The 19,349-nt window shown below is 46.0% G+C and overlaps 1 protein-coding gene across 2 annotated transcripts in view; it reads right to left on the bottom strand.

The window, feature by feature from the left end:
* Positions 1-19,349, bottom strand: part of CACNA2D4 (calcium voltage-gated channel auxiliary subunit alpha2delta 4) — a 131,200-nt gene that overhangs the window by 109,822 nt on the left and 2,029 nt on the right. For both annotated transcript variants that reach the window (XM_069807707.1, XM_069807706.1), the window contains exons 2-8: positions 15,588-15,669; positions 9,063-9,179; positions 7,495-7,554; positions 5,725-5,887; positions 3,360-3,491; positions 2,285-2,345; positions 1,530-1,680 (exon numbers count right to left, since the gene is read on the bottom strand). In XM_069807707.1, the coding sequence (XP_069663808.1) occupies positions 1,530-1,680; positions 2,285-2,345; positions 3,360-3,491; positions 5,725-5,887; positions 7,495-7,554; positions 9,063-9,179; positions 15,588-15,669 (766 nt within the window). The remainder of the gene's footprint in view (positions 1-1,529; positions 1,681-2,284; positions 2,346-3,359; positions 3,492-5,724; positions 5,888-7,494; positions 7,555-9,062; positions 9,180-15,587; positions 15,670-19,349) is intronic.

Consider the following 19,349-nt stretch of genomic DNA (forward strand, 5'->3'; position numbering starts at 1 on the left):
AATTCATAAAATAGGTTTACGTCTTAGGTGTATGTTCAGAAAACAGTGTGGAGCATTATGCCATTTTATACATATTTGCCTTAAGAATGGTTTGTAGCAATCATGGCAAATTATAATTTTGATAAATCTCATATTTGTTTGAATAATGAGTTAATTATGATGTTTTGCTGAGTTCTATCTGGGCATATCTACACATACAAAGTTACTTCTTTTCTCACTCACACTCTAGAGATTTTCTCTACACTCTAACTTGTGCCCTGGCCTTGCTTCTAGCACTATTTACACGTATTTTTGACTGCTGGAGACTTTGTGAGTCCCCAGTCACCACATGAACCTTGCAAGTGGTTTTGTAGCTGAATGTCTGATGCCTCTGGCTCACGGCTGAACGATAACATATCACATTACCACACATGCACCAAATTGTGATAATTAGTGGGGCGTATGCTTCTAGCCTGATACATATGTGAGGTAAAACATGCCAGTGTAAAACCTTGTCCTGCAAGGTTCAGAAGAGCATCATGGCTAAGAGGCCAGTGATGCTCAGGTGATCAATAGGAGCTTAGGTCAGGCTGTAATGTGTCTGAGCCAGTAAGTTTTTAGTGTGAGTAAAGGAATATATATTATATGCTCTTTCTGGGCTTGTTTTTGAAGAACAGATGATATTTCCAACTCCTTAATGACTTCCCTTCATTTTCTGCCAACAATTTTCCAGCCATATAAAGACAGAGCTGTCACCACTGGACTTTCTAACTATCTTACACAATAAGAGGCTACCAACAAAAAGTAGACTTTATATCTCAGTGACCATGCCCTAGCAAACTTTTATAGAAAGGAGCCTGGGGGAAGAGATGGCCCTTGAATTAGCTTTGAAAATTAGGAGGTGAGCAGCCATTTAAAGGCATTTAACCTGGCACCAACTCCCCCCAGTCTTGGCGTGGATCATGGAAAAGTTTTGCTTTCTGTGGTTAGTGGTGCTGGTTCTCTGTGGGTAACCAGCCCATCCTCATCCTGGCCAGAGCTTAAAAAGGGAGAGAGTAACACCGAGGCAACTTGACCAAACTCCATGCAGGCTTGTGCATATTGACTCTGAATTGGATTGCAGCCTTGCAGTATGCTGGTGCACAAAAAGGCATATGGTGGTAATTTTCTCACCTGGAAACATTATCCTGAGGATTATACTGGTACTGGACCCAAACACAGTATTGTGCTATGCTATGCAAATTTATTAGCTCAGGTCCCTGTTAGTCAGGTGTTTCTCTACAGCACTTTTATCTGTTGCACTCACATCCCTAAGCAAGCAAAAGGATGCAGCTGACATCCTCCATAGAGGGGAGTCAGATGACTTAGCAGCCACCCTGCTGACCACACAAAGCTAACTTCCCAAGGGTAATTAGTTTTAATCCCCCATCCAACATGGTACTAAGTGTTGTAGTTATGCCACTGTAATGCCTGTAGTTTGCTAAGGGCACTGAAGAGCTGGTATGAGGTACAAGGAAGACAACTCAGCACTGGAAATGGGACATACTTACGGCAATGATGTTGACAAAGTCATTTTCTCCCAGAGTATCTAAAATGGTGATGATGGTGTGTTTGGCAATGGTCATCCGCAGGCCCTTCATGCTCCCACTGACGTCCACAACAATGACAATGTCCTTGGGAGAGGTGGCCGCTTGGATGTACCTTTTTATAAAGAAGGATACAAGGAAAAGAGTGAGCGTACAGGGAGGAGGCACGCTGGGCGTACTGCTGTCACACAATGCTAACTGCAGCATAACATGTACCACAAGCACAGCTATCCAGCAGAGTCAGGCTAGGCATCTGATGGGTCCCTTCCAACCAATCTGCCTCTCCTGCTGGCCCCAGCATCTCACTTCCCACAGTGAGAAGTGCTGGGCCTGCTGCAGATCTATGTGCAGATTCAGCCAAGAGTGACAATTGTTAAAACCTCCTTTAGCCGTGCTGAGTAGACTGAGTGCCCCGCATTTCTGGAGTCTGACCAGCCCCATCCCTCTGGCTGCAGAATTATAAGGAGGATGGGACAGAGGAAGGATATGCCGGTGGCAATTTCCACGTGGCACGTGTTAGATGCCATATGGAAAGCTGGCGCTGGCAGGTGGTAGGGCTTCCTAACCTGCTATTGCCTTCATTTATGTACCCCTCATCTCTTGCAGGAGCAGCATGGGACAGTAACTGCTGATCAGCAACTCACCAAGGTGTCGCCTTGGAAAAGAGGGAGAGAGGAAGTCTGAAAGGTGCTTTGGCCAAGTCTTTCCAAAACTCTTACCAGCCACGATTCCTGCAGTCGAAGGAAATTACTCCATTCTCATCTGGTAACCACTTTATTCCTGAAGGGAGCAGCAAAAGGAGCAATCAACACACACAGACAGGCAGGCATCTGCCCCCCGCTCCCCAGGCACCTGCACTTCTGCTGTTCACTGCTGAGACCCGGCTACCCTGTGGGGGCACGCAGGTCTGGCCAGCAATAGCAGTGGCCATTCTGCAGAAATACAAGCAGAGCTGCACGGTCTTTGGCAGTTCTCAGTAAAATGTACCTAGGCATAGTCTGTTCGAATTTGGGGAGCAATTGCACTTTGAACTTTTTGCCACTTTGATGTAGTTCTCAGCAACATCTGTTTCTCCCCAAGGGTGGTGGAGAGCATAAAAAGGTAGCAGGAGTGACAGAGACGTGTCTCAGATTCCCTGCTAAAGGCTCTGTTCACAGTCATCTCTGCTTTCCCCTTCCCCAACACATGACAGGTCACAGAACAAGACCATGCAGCCATCTGATGAAGAGGCCACTAGGCAAGCTACGGCTGCAAAGGATCTCACCAGTTCCTCTGGGCACAGGGCCTCCCTCTTGTGCCATGACCTTACATGCTGCTTGCAGCTGGCAAGTGGATAACAAGTCAGGCTGACCAGCCGCATCTGCCACATGTGGCCTCAGAGGTGGAGAGAGGCTGTGGCCACCATTAAAACCACAGGGGAGCACGAGGCAGGGAACCCTCGTGCAGCCTCCACACCCTGCCTGTGAGATTTGCAGGTCCTGTCTTGGTCTTTTGTGAGCTTTTTGGAGGGCAGCCTGCCTGAGGCACACACCTAAAAGTAGACTCTTCTGGGGTTGCAAGGGCAACATGCCTGGGGGGCTGGTCCACTGGGGAAAAAGGGATTTATGCCTGCCGTGGACACTGTTCGTTCAGCCTAATTGGCAGCAGCCCATGCACTATTTTGCTCCCTGTACCCTGCCCTTATGGAGCCACGCTGCCTTCAACCTTCCCAGATTGGGCTCTTCCATGGCATGGACCCTGTCCTGCAAGACTATTGTGTTGTGCTGAAAGAGCGAAGCCAATCTCTTCTCTTACCTGGGTAGAGCCTGAAGAATCCAGTAGAGCTGCCAAAATACTGCCAGGTCAGTGTGGGATCCCTTTCAAAGTTGTCCACAAAAATAGGATTCAAGGCTTCTGACATGTAAACGCCATTCAGGATGTCAGGGTCTGCGGGGGAAAGAATAGAAAGTGGGCAAAAAAGTGTGCAAAAGAGGGGAGGACACCCACCACCCCAGTGGAGGAGGAAGATGGGAACAAAGGCAACCACAGGAAGATTGCAGCTTTGTCCAAAGCTTTGACATTGGACAGGGAATTGGATGCATCATTCAAGTAAATCCTGGAGGGCAGGTCACCACTGGCCACTACAGATGATCTCAGCTTGGTCGTACGCTATTATGCCCATTTCTCTTTCCAGCCTTGTCTGTCTTTGGGTGTTATATCTGGTTGGAAGAGGGCTCCAAGAGACTCAGGAAAACCAGCACGGTGCCAAGCACAACTGGCACACCACACAAACAGGACTCAGCTGCTGCCTAAGAGGGGATGTGTGGCTGTCGTAAGGCAACTGCCTGATGCACCACTAAGTGGAGCAGCTTTTCTGCAAAGAGTGTTTAAATTTTTGCTAGATGTGATTACCTAAGACAGAGGAGCTCTAGGATTTACATGCCATTTCTCTCTCTCTCCTCTTTTCCCCAACAATTCTTTATTTTCTTCCTTGCCTGCTCTTTCTTTCTCAAAGCCTGAGCTGTCCTCCCTTGCCCCGATCTCATCAGAATCAATAGGAAGTTGCAGACTTGCAAGAACTCGTAAGAGGCAGTGTATATTTAGTGTCTGTGTTGACTCATTGCCTCAGGAGACCAAACAGAACAGCAGCAATAGAAACAGGGAATTATAAGAAACTGGTCATTGTAGGATTAACTATATTAATGTTGAAAGGGATGGGGCTTTGACCTACCACTTCCTGTTTAGTCACTTTACTAAAGGCGATTTTGGTCAAAATAGGGGAAAAATTGAACTGTGACTCCCCAGTGATGAGACCAAAGTAACTCATGCAGGAAGGGAGCCAGAAGAGCTGTGGAGAGCCAGGCTTGCTGCTGTTTGCAAGAGAGGGAGTGAGTGCTGCCAGGCACTGCGCCTAGGAGGAGCCCCAGGCATGGAAGCAGCCCTCCTTCTCCATCTCCTGCTCATCCTCCAGCCATAGCCAGAGCAGCTGGATGGTTTGTGTCAAGCTGTACAGGCAAGAAATCAGCTAGCTAGGTGGATCTCTGCTGTCTCTGACAGTGGCCATTTGGCCACTTCTTTCTGTATGCAGCTGTATGTAGGCAGCAGCCTACTTTGTGTAGCTCTGCTGTAGCTACACAGACAGCTCTGCTGGTGGCTCTGTTGCGAGCAAGATTTTAGTATCTGGGGCTGTCAGACCAGATGGAATTAATTTCAAATCATGGGAGAAATGGAACTCCCTCTATTGTCCCTCTAAATAAAGTAGCAGTTGTGAGCACAGTCACCAGCACCTGCCTCATCTGGTCCTGAAGATTGTAAATGAGCTCTATCTATGAGATAAGTAACGGCACTTTTTTTTTTCTTGCCAAGGTGTATGCAAGGGGAAGAGCTGATGGGGAGGCAGGGAAGGAGCCAGGTCAGGCAGCTTCGAATGTTGGCCAAAAAGAGCAGTAAACTTAGGACAATAACAACTGGTGTCTTAGCCGGCAGATTTGGCAGTGTGCTGGAGATGGACTGGTGCCTGGTGTGTAGTTGGAGTGTTGTGAACGTGCAGGGGGAGAGGACATAGCCCGGGCACAGATGAGGCCATGTGAGCCTTGGTGCCTCCCTGGGCTCCTGCAGCTGCCCAAGTGCCAAAGGCTTGCTGAGAACAGAAGATAGCCCAGAACAGTCATGTCCCAGTAGGAGCTGTGAATTACCTCCAGTCCCCTATGGATATGCTTACTGGGAATTAAGAGTGTCCCTGTGAGTTGTTAGTGCCTCATGACACAAAAGTACTTAGGGTCTAAATTCTGAGCTGAAATCAATGAGATCCTTGACACCCAAAGACCTTGATAGATCTGACCCTTTGTACAGAGTAACAATTGCCAATAAATTCACGTCACAGTTTGTTTCACAGCATCTTTGGTTGGGTAGATGAACCCTAGAAGACTATACTGCCTGCTTAAGATGGAGGACCGTCCATCATTAGAGGTCTTCCAAGAGCAGATTATACCTAAGCCTGTCACAGTGACAGACTACAGCACAGACATGACCATGCCTTAGGACAGTATCTTTCCAGTCCTGTTTTGTTTTCCGTCAGTTGTTTTTTTTCTATTTCCATCCTTTCTTTCAGTATTATTACTGGTAGTTTCCACCACAACCTACTAGTAGTGAGAAAGTAGAGGCCAGCAGAGGCCATTACCTTTGTTGTAGACGTTGGTGGGGAGCTGGATATCACTGTATGTTGTGTTCACCAGCAAGTTATTGAAATGCTCATTTGGCTCCAAAATGAATTCATCTCCAAGCTCCACATAATTGTCATTTTCATCCTTCTCATTAATCAGGAGAGAGTTATAGTAATCAAACTGTTGATGAAGACAATGGAAAAGAGAAAGGCAACAAGAGACAATAAGACAGACTATTACCACTACTGCCTGAAAAAACCCCACTCTTTAAAACATAAAAAAGGGATATGTGGAGAATTTAGGCTTCAAATAGGATCAAGAGTAGCAGCAAACAAGGGCCATTACCAACTGAAAAGTGTCAAGCTGCCCAAATGAAGGTTTCTGCCCACTTTCTTATTGTCAGGTGCCCACATGACTGAAAGCATGGTCATAACCGACAGCAGAAGAGCCACCTGAGAGCAAAGGGAAACAGTGGCAGACTCCTGTGGTCCTTCAGAAGTATTTAAGTGACTAGCCAGAGAGGTGGAATGCCTCTCCGGATCTGGCTCCCAGGTTGGCTACAGAGCATGCCAATGCTGACCTTACTTGCTCTGTCTTTTCAGCTGTCATTTACTGGAGTTAACTCCTGATGTACATCCAGCCAGGATTATCCCCTCACTCTGTCACTCCAAGCAGCAGGCACACATAAAGAGCAAAGGATAGAGCAGAAGGTGCTCAAAGACAACGCACTTTTCCCCCTGTGAAGGCCAATGGGGATCTAGCATCTACAGTCACTTTAGTATCTTCAGGACACTCTTCACCCTTGGATAACAGATGTTTTTAAGATGTTTTTGTTGACTTTATCTGAGGGCAGAGGTTATTTAAAGATTTTTTGTTCAAGCACTAACAATACTCAGGGGGTACGGATAGACTCATGCACCTCAACTCACCCATAACCCTTACCGTGAATGCAGCTGACCCAACTAGAATGACTGAATGTGATACTTTAATAAAGAGGTAGGAGAGGTGAAATTGGTAGCTAGCTTGATTTCAAGTAACATTTTCATTCCCACCCTTTCCCAGAATGGAGAAGTATACTTGCAGGAGTAGCCTGTACTTCTGCTAAGCACTCTGTGCTTGTACTGTGGACAGTGGACTTCAGAGTTTTCACTCCAGTTCCCTTCACCAGCCATAATCCCATAGCTTGGCTACAACAAACAGTTATTAACAGAAAGCCAATTATCCAAATTGCTTGGACAGTACCAAGCTTTCACCTAATGGGAAGTCCTGACAAGTGGGTGTCTAAAGGGTAGAGAAAAGGTGATGGGAGCTATTGAGAAAGATGGTGAGAAACTCGGCTCATTTGGGATTAATGGTTTGCTGTGGGTATTTGTAATGGCATCCTCCTCATTGCTCATACACAATCAATTTTTAGCTCATTTTCCAGTTAAGTAACCCACAAAATGCCAGCTAATTTGCACTAATGCGTCACATAATGACAACGTTGGTGTGCAGTAAACATAATGCTAATACCATCATGTAACACCAATAACATCATGTAACCCAATGTCTTCACAAATCCTTCCTCACAGAGCCAAAGGGACTAATCAACTTGGTGTTACTAGGTTTGGGATATGCCAAGGGAGTCTCTTACTCACACTAGTTTCTAGGCAAGTTGAGTGTCCTGAAGACAAGGAAACTCCTAACATGTCCAGGAACCCGAGGTGACTGGGTGCTGCTAGGCCTGCCTTTTGGCTAGGTCTCTGAAGATGCACGTCATATTTTGTCACTGACCAGGATAAACTTACCTCCAGTGAGGAGTTGTACTCGTGGTTCAGATCTGCATCTTCTGCTGCTTCCACCAACCTCTAATGCAAGCACACAGAAAGAAAGATGAGGGGATGTTGTGGAAAGCCCTCCAGAAGCTGTTCCAGCTGTATCAGCCATTCACACAGTTAGTGAAAAGACACATGACTGCCTCTTTCACCACAACACAGAGTCATGGGGCTATAAACTTCCCTCTTTCCATCCTTTTCTGCTGACCTGTCATTCTGCACTGCAACTTTACAGCTTGGAAGATATATTCACAGCTATTTACTGCCAAGTATATTCACACCTACTTACTCCAGAGTCCCTACTAAACCCCTGAGCAATCTTAGATATCACAGGACATACACATGGACAAAGGATAAATAGAAACATGTCCCTTTAGAGAAACAACAGCCAGAGATTTAATTTCATTTTCCATGAACCCTTCCAAAAAGCCATGGGAAAGGCATTTCAGACCCAGCCTGATGTCAGTATCTCATCAAAGGAAAAGGCCTTGTGGGAGTCTCAGCCTGGTATTGTTACCAAGACAAAGACCATGACTTGATTTCATAAAGGGCTCAGCAATGCTGTGGCCATTTATAAGCTCTTACCATTTATGGAAGGCAATATAATCAACTAGTATTCCCCAGTATGATGCTTCAGGGCACTGATTCTCAATTGGTACAGACTAGGAAGGAATCCAGCTAAACATGTACATGTTTTCAGGGTTGCACAATCAGCAACAGTCTCAGCAAAACTAGCTTTTGCTCCTGCACAAAGGATAAGGCAATCCAAACATTGGAAAAGTCTGGCTATGAATTTAATGTTATGGGCCAAAGCTCTGGGTTTAAATATGCCCACATTTCACTTTGAGATTCAAATGATGTGTTTCTGGATGACTTTTCCACATTAGACGCCTTAAACAGTCAAGGCTCTGTGACTACAGAAATATGCTTTTCATAGTGGGTAAATATAAGGGAATATGATAGACCCTTAGATGCAAGAAGTAAGAGGGGCCATAACGATTACCTGCTCTGATCTCCAACACAGCAACAGCTAAAGACCTCTTGCCACCTCCTCCACGCCTCCCCGTGTACACAGCTGAAAATCCAAGCACCTTCCTCGCAGCTTGTGTTCAGGGGCTGCAGAAATTTCCCGAGCCACACGCACAACTGAAACAAGCTACTAGTCTTCAATGGCCAGAATGCATTATGCAATGATGAACTTTATTTTCACTTGTGAGAGGTTTTTTCTCTTTAAACAGCTCCTTTCTCCTAAAAGAGTGTTCGTTCCTTCATATTTATTCCTAGACTTTGTTTTTATCTTAATTCCTACTTTGGGCTGAGGGAGAAGCCAGCATTCCCTTGTCTGAACACCCACATCCTCCCACCAGTGTCTACTTAAAGCTCAGAGCGAGCAGCCAGCTGCACTAGCAGGCATTTGGTTGGGCAAGGAAGTCCTCATGCAACCTCTGCGCCCACACACTCCTGGTACACCAGGAGGCCTGCATCTACTGCTCTGGGGCTGACAGCAGAGAACTTCCTTCCCATAGCCCCCGTGGTCATACCTCAACGGCTTCAACCTTCCTGCGGAGCATGCTTTCCATCTGCTCTGAGAACTTCTTCACCAGCTCCAAGCCATCCACCTCTTTGATCTTCAGAGTTGGCTCCACATCTTTGTACTTCTACCCAAGGGAAAGCAGAAAATCTTGCTGAGCAGGAGGCTCATAAGGAGAGGGGTGAATCTATTATTGTTAGCTGGGTATTGTCTTTGGTGAAGAAAGATGTGTTGAAAGAACTGGTCTGATTTATCACCTTCTCCCATCTCTGCCTTTCCTCCCTTTTCACCCCATAATGTGGGTGTGTGCAGATCACTGGCCATAACACAAAGCATCTTGACTAAGTAAAAGCAACTGATCCAATTGTGAGCTGGTGGCTGTTGAGAACAGCAATGTACCTGAAGCTATTAGCGCCTACAAATAAGAGAGAAGCAGAAGGCCAACTTTTGAAAGTCTAATACACATTGTGCTTACATGCACAATAGCATTATATGCATGGCATACCTGAAATTTACTTAAGGCAGAGGGAAGGGCAAGGGAATAGAGCTGTATGCTGTCATTACATCACCTCCTACGTCATATGTGCTCTGGGGCACTAGTGGGAGAGATATAATGCTAGTGCATGTCCTATCCTCCCACAGTGCCATCATATCTGTAGGGTAACTTGTCAGGTCTACAGCAAGAAGGGTCCGCTCAGTGCTTAGGTGGGAGATTGCCAAGGAAAGGTCAGCAAGACAGTTATGATGCTACTTATTCAGCATGCATGAGCATGCTTTGGGCCAAAAGCAGCACAGAGACAATTCCCAGAAATCAGGAATTACGAGCATGGCTGCTTAGTGCTATCTCCACTGGGAGAGATGCCATAACGAGGAGGATCTCAAACTGACAGCTTTAGAGATAACCAGTTTCTTCTGAGCATGTTTCATATAATCTAGGCATTAAAAACCTGAGAGTACTCCCAGACTGGGTAACTGTAATTTGCCTCCCTAAATCTGTCCTTTCAAGACTGGATACAATGGCCTTTATTTCTCCCTTTCAAAAAATACTAAAGCTAACAGAGATAGACAGAAAGAAAGAGTAAAAAAAAAAAAACCAAAACCAAACCAGAAAAAGGACGCAATATGATTAACCCATTTCAGAAAAGACAGAACCTTATCTCCCCACAATATGGAAGCACAAAGGCAACTGATTGAATTTCCCTGGTCGCTCATCATCATTTCTCTCTGCAGAGTATACACATCCCCTCCATCTTCATGTTGCATTAGCACGATAGCAGCAATCTCAGCCAGGGCTGGACTTCTTGTGCTGGTACAAAATGAGGTGGTGAAAAGGGTAAGGGGATGGCAGGGGCTTTAGTGGCACTTTTGAATTAGAAGAAAGTGGGGGGGGAAGGACGTTGCATGTCTTTAGGGTGAGCAAGTGGAGTTCCTTTTGTTCAAGAAGCTCATTGACCATCCAGGAGGGCAGCTGAGCACAGGCAGAATAAGAAATGCCTTGAGGATGGGGCAGGCTGAGGAGGTCAGACAGAAATAGCAGCAGCATCCAGCCTGCAGCAGGCATGGCGGGGAGGCTGCTCGCTCTGTCTGACGTGATTAACAGCAAGGGTTTTACTGGATTAAAAACGCCAGGCCTCGCATCCCCTCTGCTGTGGCTGGGTAGCTGGGATGGGCGGGGGAGGAGGAAGAGGTTGGGCTGAGCACAAAGGTTAGCATAACCACGCTGCTGAAAGAGGGGTGTGCAACAACCCCCCGGCTGAGGTCCCTGGCTGCTGACGAGACCACAGCACACATCCCAGCTGGTGCCTGTCCCATTTAGCTCCATGTCACGGTTTCGTCAGGAGGGAAGTGATCTCTGCCAGGCTAGGCTTTAATCAGGCCCTCCTCGGGGGGAGGAGGGTAATCTCTCCTGGGAAAGCTAGCGAAGGGGGGGACTGCACCAGCACGGGCAAGCACACGCTTTACAAAGTGACCTACCATCGGTTACCTTGGGTCATATCCTGACTTAAAAAGAACAGGGCTCTTTACCTCTCAATTAATATTTAATGTGCTTTTGACACATTGACAAGTAGATATTAATAGGGTAAAAGTAATCATGAGCAATCACGAGCAGGCTGCTAATACTGTACACACATCTCAGCCCCGGGAACTAGCCAGAGCTGGGAAGACAAAAAAAAATCCCCAAAACAAAAAACAAAACAAAACCCCAAAAACTTTCTGCAAAGTTGCAGTTGGCTTCGAGGAATACACCAGCTTCGAACTCAAATCCCTTTGAGCTTTTTTCCTACAAATGGTCCAGCAAACCATTTTGTATCTGTATTGCTGCCACTAAAATCTCCTGCTATGAATGAATATTCATTGCAAGAGTTCCTAAGGGTGGGCAACAGAGTAGCACCTATGATTCCAATACTGCTACCAGACACCATGGTGAAAGTACACAGCAAATGTCAAATGTTAACACAGGTGCTCGTAGCCAACCAAGATTAACCTGCACAACCTGAGTTTAGGGTTCAGGTTATCAGATCATTATAATTTACAGAACAAGTACCAGCTACAGGCTTGGGAGAACTGGCTGAAAGCATCTGATGTTGAAAAGGGGCCAAAAAGTTAACTCAGATTTAACAGCAAATCACAACATATTCATCTAGTACTTAGCATTCCCTTAAAACAGCAGGAGTGATTCATTAAGATTCTCCCGTTGCATTGGTGGGGGTGGAGATTTAAAAGTGGAATATCCAGGATTCAGTATCCTAAGTTTTATCTGTGAACAGAGATATGTCACCAAATATATTTTCTTGTTCCCACCTCCATGAAATTTAGCCCATTGAAGTACACAGTGTTGCATTACTCACTGCTAGTGAAACTATATTAAGAGCGTGAAAGACATTCCCTTCATCTTCACCCAAGAAAATGTCTTGACTGAACTTCTTCAATTTGTCTGTTCTTTACCATATAGTTATTTGTAGTGCTTTCTAGTAATTACACAGCTGGAGCCAAGCCCTGCTGTCCTTTCTCAGCCCTTTCCACCAGGGAAGGCATTTAGCACTTCAGCTACAGAAGGAAGCAGGAGGCAATTCTCAGAAACACTTATAATGCATTGTTAACACACAGAGAAGTTAAGTTTTGAGTCTGCTGAAGCTGATGGTGTTTCTGTCACTTGGAGGCAAGCCCCGAGAAGCGCAGAACCACTGTGGTATCCTCCTGGCATGGCTGCCCTTGGTAGCCCCAGGCCTTTGGTCCCTCCCTGGTCAACTCCGGCAAACAGACCTAATAAGCCACAGGTTCAAACTTTCTGTTCCTTAGCTCTGGGAGATACTACTGCCCTCCCCCTACTCAGCCTTTCACACACCTCTTTACTCCAGCTGTATTGGCCTCAGCTGTCCTAGACCTCAGCCAGCATTTTAATACAGATCCCTCATCTCTGAGCCAGTTTAAGTGCACAAGCTTATCTTAACCTCTGCTGCGTAATGGTCAAAAGAATACAATGAGTGCTGCAGCCATCAAACCAAAGCCACTCTTCAGCTTTTGCTACCTCTGTGAGGTTTAATTTGATGGTATGCTGACTGCTTCAGATAGAGAGCCTCCTGGGGTCTTTCTCAAAGCTCTCTGATCCAGGGCAAGAACCTGCCCTTGTGGATTCAAGAGACATCTACTAGTTCACCAGGTCTCTGGGAACAATAAAGCCTGGTAAGAAATTGACCATTTGGGTTTGCAACATGATGTTTGGGCTCTTCTGGGGGAAACAAAAACCCCAAAGAAAACCAAACAAACTCAGAGCCACAAAAGGAAGTTTATGCTAAATATTAAAGAGAAGGTTTACATGCAAAACATTCAGTAACTGAAAAACTATGGCTCTCAAGGCAACAATAAGCTAGTTACTTCAAGCCTATAAGGCACAACGGAGACATGAATTAAAATATGAAAAGTGCTGTTATCTCTCAGTTTGCATTTCCTTAAAGGCAAAATGCCTGTCGGATTAAACAAGCACCAAGGAAAGAATTGTTTGAGCCTCTACACTGTGCTCCCCACCCTTCTGCTGATCTGCCTGTGCACACACACACAGAGAAATATTTCATGTGAAAAGGAGGTAATAGCCCAAAAAGAGAAAGGTGCCTCAGAGCACACATTTGGATTTCCAGACTTCGGTGCATTTGGCTCCCCAGGCCTGACTTGCCTGCAATCTGCATCAGTGTGGTGATCTACATAAAGCTATTTGGGGTCTGCCAAGGTGCATCTCATGGGGCATGAAAATGTTGCCTATTAGTAAAAGATCTGTCTGCATCTCCTGAAGCTGTCCTTCTGCAGCACTGTAAGCGTTAGGGATGCAGAGGGAGCCCTCCAGGATGTTCCCTGCTTTGAGACACTGATTTGTAAGAAGTGCTTGCTAAAGAAATAGAGGCCAAGAAAAGGACTGAAGAAGTGGGTGCTGGCTGGTCCTCCCCTATTTCCCTAGTCCCAGGGAAATAAGGGGAAATGAAAGAGCTCAAGAAATGGGACTTGAGGGTTGAAAGGTAAACCTGAGCTGTTTAAACTGCTTAAGTAACATTAGGGCAGGGCAGGACACACATTTAGAAGATGACTGTTTGCTGGAGTGTTAACAGAGCAAGGCTAGATCAAGCTCATCTGTACTCCCTGCTGGAAGTGGTGACAGTGACTCGCTGAAGGACATTTTCCCTGAGTCACGGGTGACACTGTGTCCCGCTCAGGGGTATCCAGAGACTGTACAAAGTCCAATCAGTCTGTGCTGCATCCAGGCCCCAACACATGCAAGAGCAAACCAGACTCCTTCCCCCCTCGAACAACAAAACCATGTGGACACGGACTTGGGCAGGCAAATGTGATTATTTTATGAGGCTGCCAGACCACCACGGAAATATAGCTCTGCCTTGACTCCCCTTGACATGAATGCTAGATTGGATTTGGTTACCTTCAGGGTTCTTACACGCACAGCTGTCTCTTGACACCCACCTCAGTGTCACATCTGCCATCCTTGGCCTCCATTACTAACTTTCACAACACTGGTATTTTCAAGCTATCCCCTGTTCTCTTTAGTCCCACTGACTTCTGGACCTTAAGGAACATGAACTCCCTTAATCTGTTAGTATAAATAGCTACAGAAACAGTGCAAGTTGGCTGTGTTGAAGTACACCTATACAGCGTCAGACACAGAGACCTGACTATCAAATAACCCCAATCTATCACCTGCCCACTGGAGCTCCAGCACTCACCAGAGATGCCTTAGCATGTCACTTTGCCTCTAGCAATTATCACCTGGGGAACCCATGGAAGATTAGGCAATGCAGAAGCACCATCAAACCTGCTAAAAGCCAAACTTTTGCCTGCATCTATATCCCACCATAGCTGCCTCATGATTAGTGCATGAAGTACCTAGATTAGTGCTGAGTTTTTTATTGCATGGTGGCACATTCCTCCTAAGAAGAGCTGATGATCAGTATAGACCTTTGTGATGGATGCTGAAGGCCTTTCTTGGCCAAGCCTAGCAAAGGTGATGCTGCGTGAGATGCTCCCTTACTCCAGACAGAAAGCAGCACTGTGGGGAGAGGGAAACAGAGGGCTCAGCAGCAAGGCAAGAATCAGACACCTAGAAGGCATAAGAGGCAACATGTGGCTTGTGTTGAAGAAAAGAATCAAAGAGAAGAGAAAAGTAACCAGATGGCCACATGAGGTGGAGAGGGGACGGCATCCCATCAGATGGGCTCCACAGCCACCAGGCCCCCTGAGCAGCACTTGGGAGGTGCTGATCCATCCAGCCCTGCTGCCGCAGTGCAGAGTTCACCAAGTCTGAAAGAGGAGCAGCCATTCAACTCTGACTTCAGGAATCAAGGTGACAGGGCAACTTCTCTACAGCTGCAGATGGGACCATTTATTTAAAACCCCTGGAGCTACACCCTTTAGTGCCAATAAAGAGTTTAGTGCAACAGTGCCCGTTTGGTGACGAAGCCAAGCAGAGCTCTGCACCTCTGGAATATCACGGCTTCTAGGGCACCTGCCTCAGAGACGCTGTCCAAAGCAGAGTTTTAAAGGCACAATTCAAAGAATTGATGAGTGACTGGAGGAAGACAGATGAGGAAGCAGAAAGAAACAAGAGTGCCAGCTGGAGAGCTGCAGGAGGGGACGATGGGGTGGCAATGAGCAGGTGAGTGATGAGTAGGAGGAGAGGGACTGATGCACACTTAGGAAGGGAGGAGTGACAGGTCAGTGTGGAAGGGCATAAAAAGATCATCAGAGGGGAAACATGAGGAGTACTGTTAAAACATATTTTTGAAAAATGGGACAATTTAGGTGGTGTTTGGCCATGGCTAATGATAGCAGGAAAGGCATTAGGTGGATCCCCCTCTCCAGTTCACAGAGAATGGCCACAGGGCATCACTCTGTGCTTATGGATATGAACCTGCATGGTTTTGAAAGTTAGCTGGAGACCTGCGTGTTTTGCTTTCTTCTACCCCAGGGGGAAACCTTGGAGGGCTACATAGGGAGATGATGTGAAGCCAAGGGAACCCTCGCAGCTTTTGCCTACCTTCTGCAAGAGGAGAGAGCCTGAATACTTAGTCACAATGGAGTACAGCTCCCCACCGAAGGCATCTGCCCAAGACTTCACCCTAAAAAGAAGAAAAAAAGGAAAATTGGTGTTGATAATTCAAAGTCAGCAGAACAGCTTACTTCTTCAGACAGGAAGGTGGAGTTTTCCCTGATTTCTCTAAGCCACTATAACAACAGTGATAATGTTTTCTCCCCAGATTGCTAGCCAGACAAGCAGTAAGGCAGGAAGCAAGCGCTGCTCTTGGACATTCTGCCCAGGACATCGGTCAGCAAGGAGAAACACTGAGTTCTGCTGGTCTCGGTCACTACATTTTGACTCAGAGTGGAATTTGTCTCACCTAACTTTAGAGGTACAAAAGCTGTACGTTTGGTCTTAGATATCATCTGCTTTCCTCTATTGTTATCAAAGTGAAATAAATAGCTCTTTGCAGACACCTATTTATCTTCACTGATTGCAGACAGAGCCTGGGGTGAAGGGCTAGACACGTAATGTCAAGACTACTGAAGAGAAATAAGTGTCAGACCTGAAAGAAGTCCTCAAGATTCAGCCCTTGGATTCAGTTCCTAGAGCTGCGTGGGGTAGAGACTAACGAACAGGATGAATTCACTGCTCTCAGTGGAGATACTATGGCTTGATAATGCCAGACTAGATTATGCACCTCATCTTTGTAAAACACGACTTACATTTGTGCCATCCTGTAAATAATTGATGATAGCAATACCACATGGAGAACATAAAGGTGTTGAAGAGCAGCCTGAACACTGAGCCATCCAAATCAAAATAGATGGCTCTCGTAATTGACAGGGCACTTCATCAGAAGTCTATTACACGATTCACATTAGGCAGTTCCACCTACATGTGGTTCCTTCAACAAGGATTCACTTAGGAGAGTTTTACTTAACGGAATAAATGGCCTTCTCCACTTAACCAGAACACACTACTTATTTATGGGGTGCAGAGTCTTACCTATGACTTCCAGGAGATTTCTGCCAGTCCTAAGCAGACTTTAACCTCAGGGCCTGATTTCCCAGTGCATTGCACCACTTTCATGGTAGAATAATACACCAACATAGAGATGAGCTCTGGAGTAAAGCCAGCACAGCAATAGTAGAATAATCACAACAGCTAAGTTTAGCCTAGGAAAGCCTGTTTAGGCTCCCCTTTTGCAAATAGGGACAAATAGGCAAGTATAGGGGATGATTTGGAGCATACATAAGGCTTCTGCTCTGAACTGCACCTCCCTCCACTGCCAAGAAAAGGAGTACAATAAGAGAGTGGGTGCCTTTTTTTAATCACTCCTTAAGTGGCAATGAGATGTTAATTTCTAACCACTGAGTGTAATCTAGCACCAGCTGAAGTCAATAAGAACAAGGCTTCTCCCCCCCCGCCCCCCGCCTTTGGGTGTTTTTTTTTTTCATTGTGCTCTGCATCTTATTTTGACAGCCAGAGCTTTTGTCTCTTCATTTCATTCTTAGAGGACAGAAGAATACGGGTATTTGCTAGGAGACCAGGATTTATTGCCCCATATCAGAGTTATTCTAGCAAGCCTAGAATAAAAGAGGACCCCATGGGATGCTTTTCTGTTTGTTGTCGTGACTAACATGTTCACTGAGGTATGAAGATCTCTGAATCAACAATTAACTCGATGCCCATCTGCTGCAGCTGGTATTACAACTTTTATGTATGAGATGTTTTGTGCTGATATTAACTAATATTCTCCAGTCTCCTCACCTTTTACTGTAGAAAGAGAGAACCCAAATATGAAGTTTGGGATTGTAATTTTAGCAGGAAGGTATATTTTTACCCCATTTTCCTCCCCCCAGAATTAGGTACACATGATCCTGGTCTTTCTGGTTTGTGCCTTGTCTGTGGCTGTGTGTGTGCCCCTATTCCTTCCAGCCCTCATCCTTTTTCAATCCAGCAGGGTGGAAGAGTCTGATATAAATTTCTGACTAGTGGGTGTGACTGGGCAGCTTCAGCAGAAAGATGCTATTATTGAAGTAAAAGGTCTGCAATACCAATGTAGCAATGAGCAGTCAGTAGAGAAGCCAGCCACAGACACAGTTTCATAGAAGACCCAGCCCTGCTGCTCGTGGATCTGCTCGTTTGTGAAGTCCTTAAGTCCGGCATGACTGGGGATTGTCCCCTTTCCTTAAAACAGGAAAATAGAAGGTTGGATTTTAGCCTTTGAGGCTGTGGCAAAAGAAGCAAAAATGTATGAACCTTGAAACTTCCAGTAATAGCAGAGCTCAAGGAAAAAAAAGGTTGGGGTTTGTGTAATTTTGCAATTTCTACGTGGGTGCCCTGTGTGTCGGACACTCAGCCTGGGAGGGCTCTCCTAGCCCACCCAAGGCACCAGCCTCGCAGCTGCTTCTGAGCTGCCCCTCTGGCTCAGGGCTGATATTTCTGCTGGCCTCGAAGCAGAGGAAGGAAGCGCAAAGGCAGGGGGGAGCAGAGAGAGGGCCAGAGACTGGCAGCTTTGGAGGGCTGGTTGGAAAGTTAGGGGGCACAGAGGAATGAGAGGGCACAAAGTTCCCAAAGCCCTTTGTGACAGGGCTGAAGAGTGGGTAGTTAAAAATATATCATGGCATTTCATTTAAGTTGAAAAGGAGGCAAGTGAAGAGGCAGAAATATGCTGGCATTTACATATTTAAAAGACAATTATTTGCCAGGGAAGGGAGTGACCCTAGAGTACAGGGAAATTAAGGGCAGCCTGCTGAATTTAAATAGGTTTCCTTATTTTTTACATAAACAAGTGAGAAAAAAGGTCAGTCTAAAATTCATCAGGTTGCAGAGAAATTTCATCTGAGGCTGCTGGCTCCGTGAACTCAGGAGCAGATGTATAAAGACAGTAGGGGCAGCCTAAAGAGGCCATACCAGGTTGATCTTCACCTCACCCACCAGCATTTCTCGGCATTTCTGGTACCCCAAGAAGCACAGGCTGAGCAGCCAGCCCCAAATCCTCACCATCCTCACAGCTGCAAGCACTCCTGCCCATGCCATGGCCAGTTGATGAGCAGAGCAGTGGCCAGGAGGAAAGAGGAGATGGTTTCCATGCTAAACTTGCACCCCAGAAGCACTGCTAGTAACTGGTTGAGCAGATTTTTGCACTGCTGGAGTTAAAGCTGAGTGAGCTTTGCAAAAATGGCAACAAACCAAACACAGTGCAGCAAAGCTAGGCATGACTTGGGGAGCAGCACAGGCAAATTTAGCCTTATGTCACTTAACTGTGATTGAACCCAGCTGGTGTTTAAAAAACCCTGGTTTTTTGTCCCCCAAATGTCCCCATGTAACCTATGGAGCAGGTCCATTTTCTGCTGATTTACTCCCTTTGGTCCTCTGGCCAATGTGTTCTTCTACTGAAATTTCATTCAAAAAGGACAACTTTTGTGTTTTAGTTAAATTCATGAGCGGATTCGAAACCCCAGGGATTAATTCAGCTATTGGTCTGGCTTTGGTACCAGAGGAGAAAAGCTCTTTTTCTATTGTTTATTCTTCATTCTTGTACATGAATAAGTTCCAAATTGTGCAAAGTGACATAACTCTTTTCTCAGTAGTAAAGGGCTATCACATTATAGCCAAACATGTCAGAAAAGGATTTGGTCAGAGATTGCCTGCCTGTAATCCCTGCACTTGTATTCAGTGGTGAAAACAGCAGAAAGGACGGTCTGGCTTCTTAACGCCACAGATTTCAAGGCTAAAAGGTCATTTCCATGTAGCATTTACCCTGGGCACGGA

This window comes from Haliaeetus albicilla, chromosome 19 (genome assembly GCF_947461875.1).
Source record: "Haliaeetus albicilla chromosome 19, bHalAlb1.1, whole genome shotgun sequence".
Taxonomy (NCBI): Eukaryota; Metazoa; Chordata; class Aves; order Accipitriformes; family Accipitridae; genus Haliaeetus; species Haliaeetus albicilla.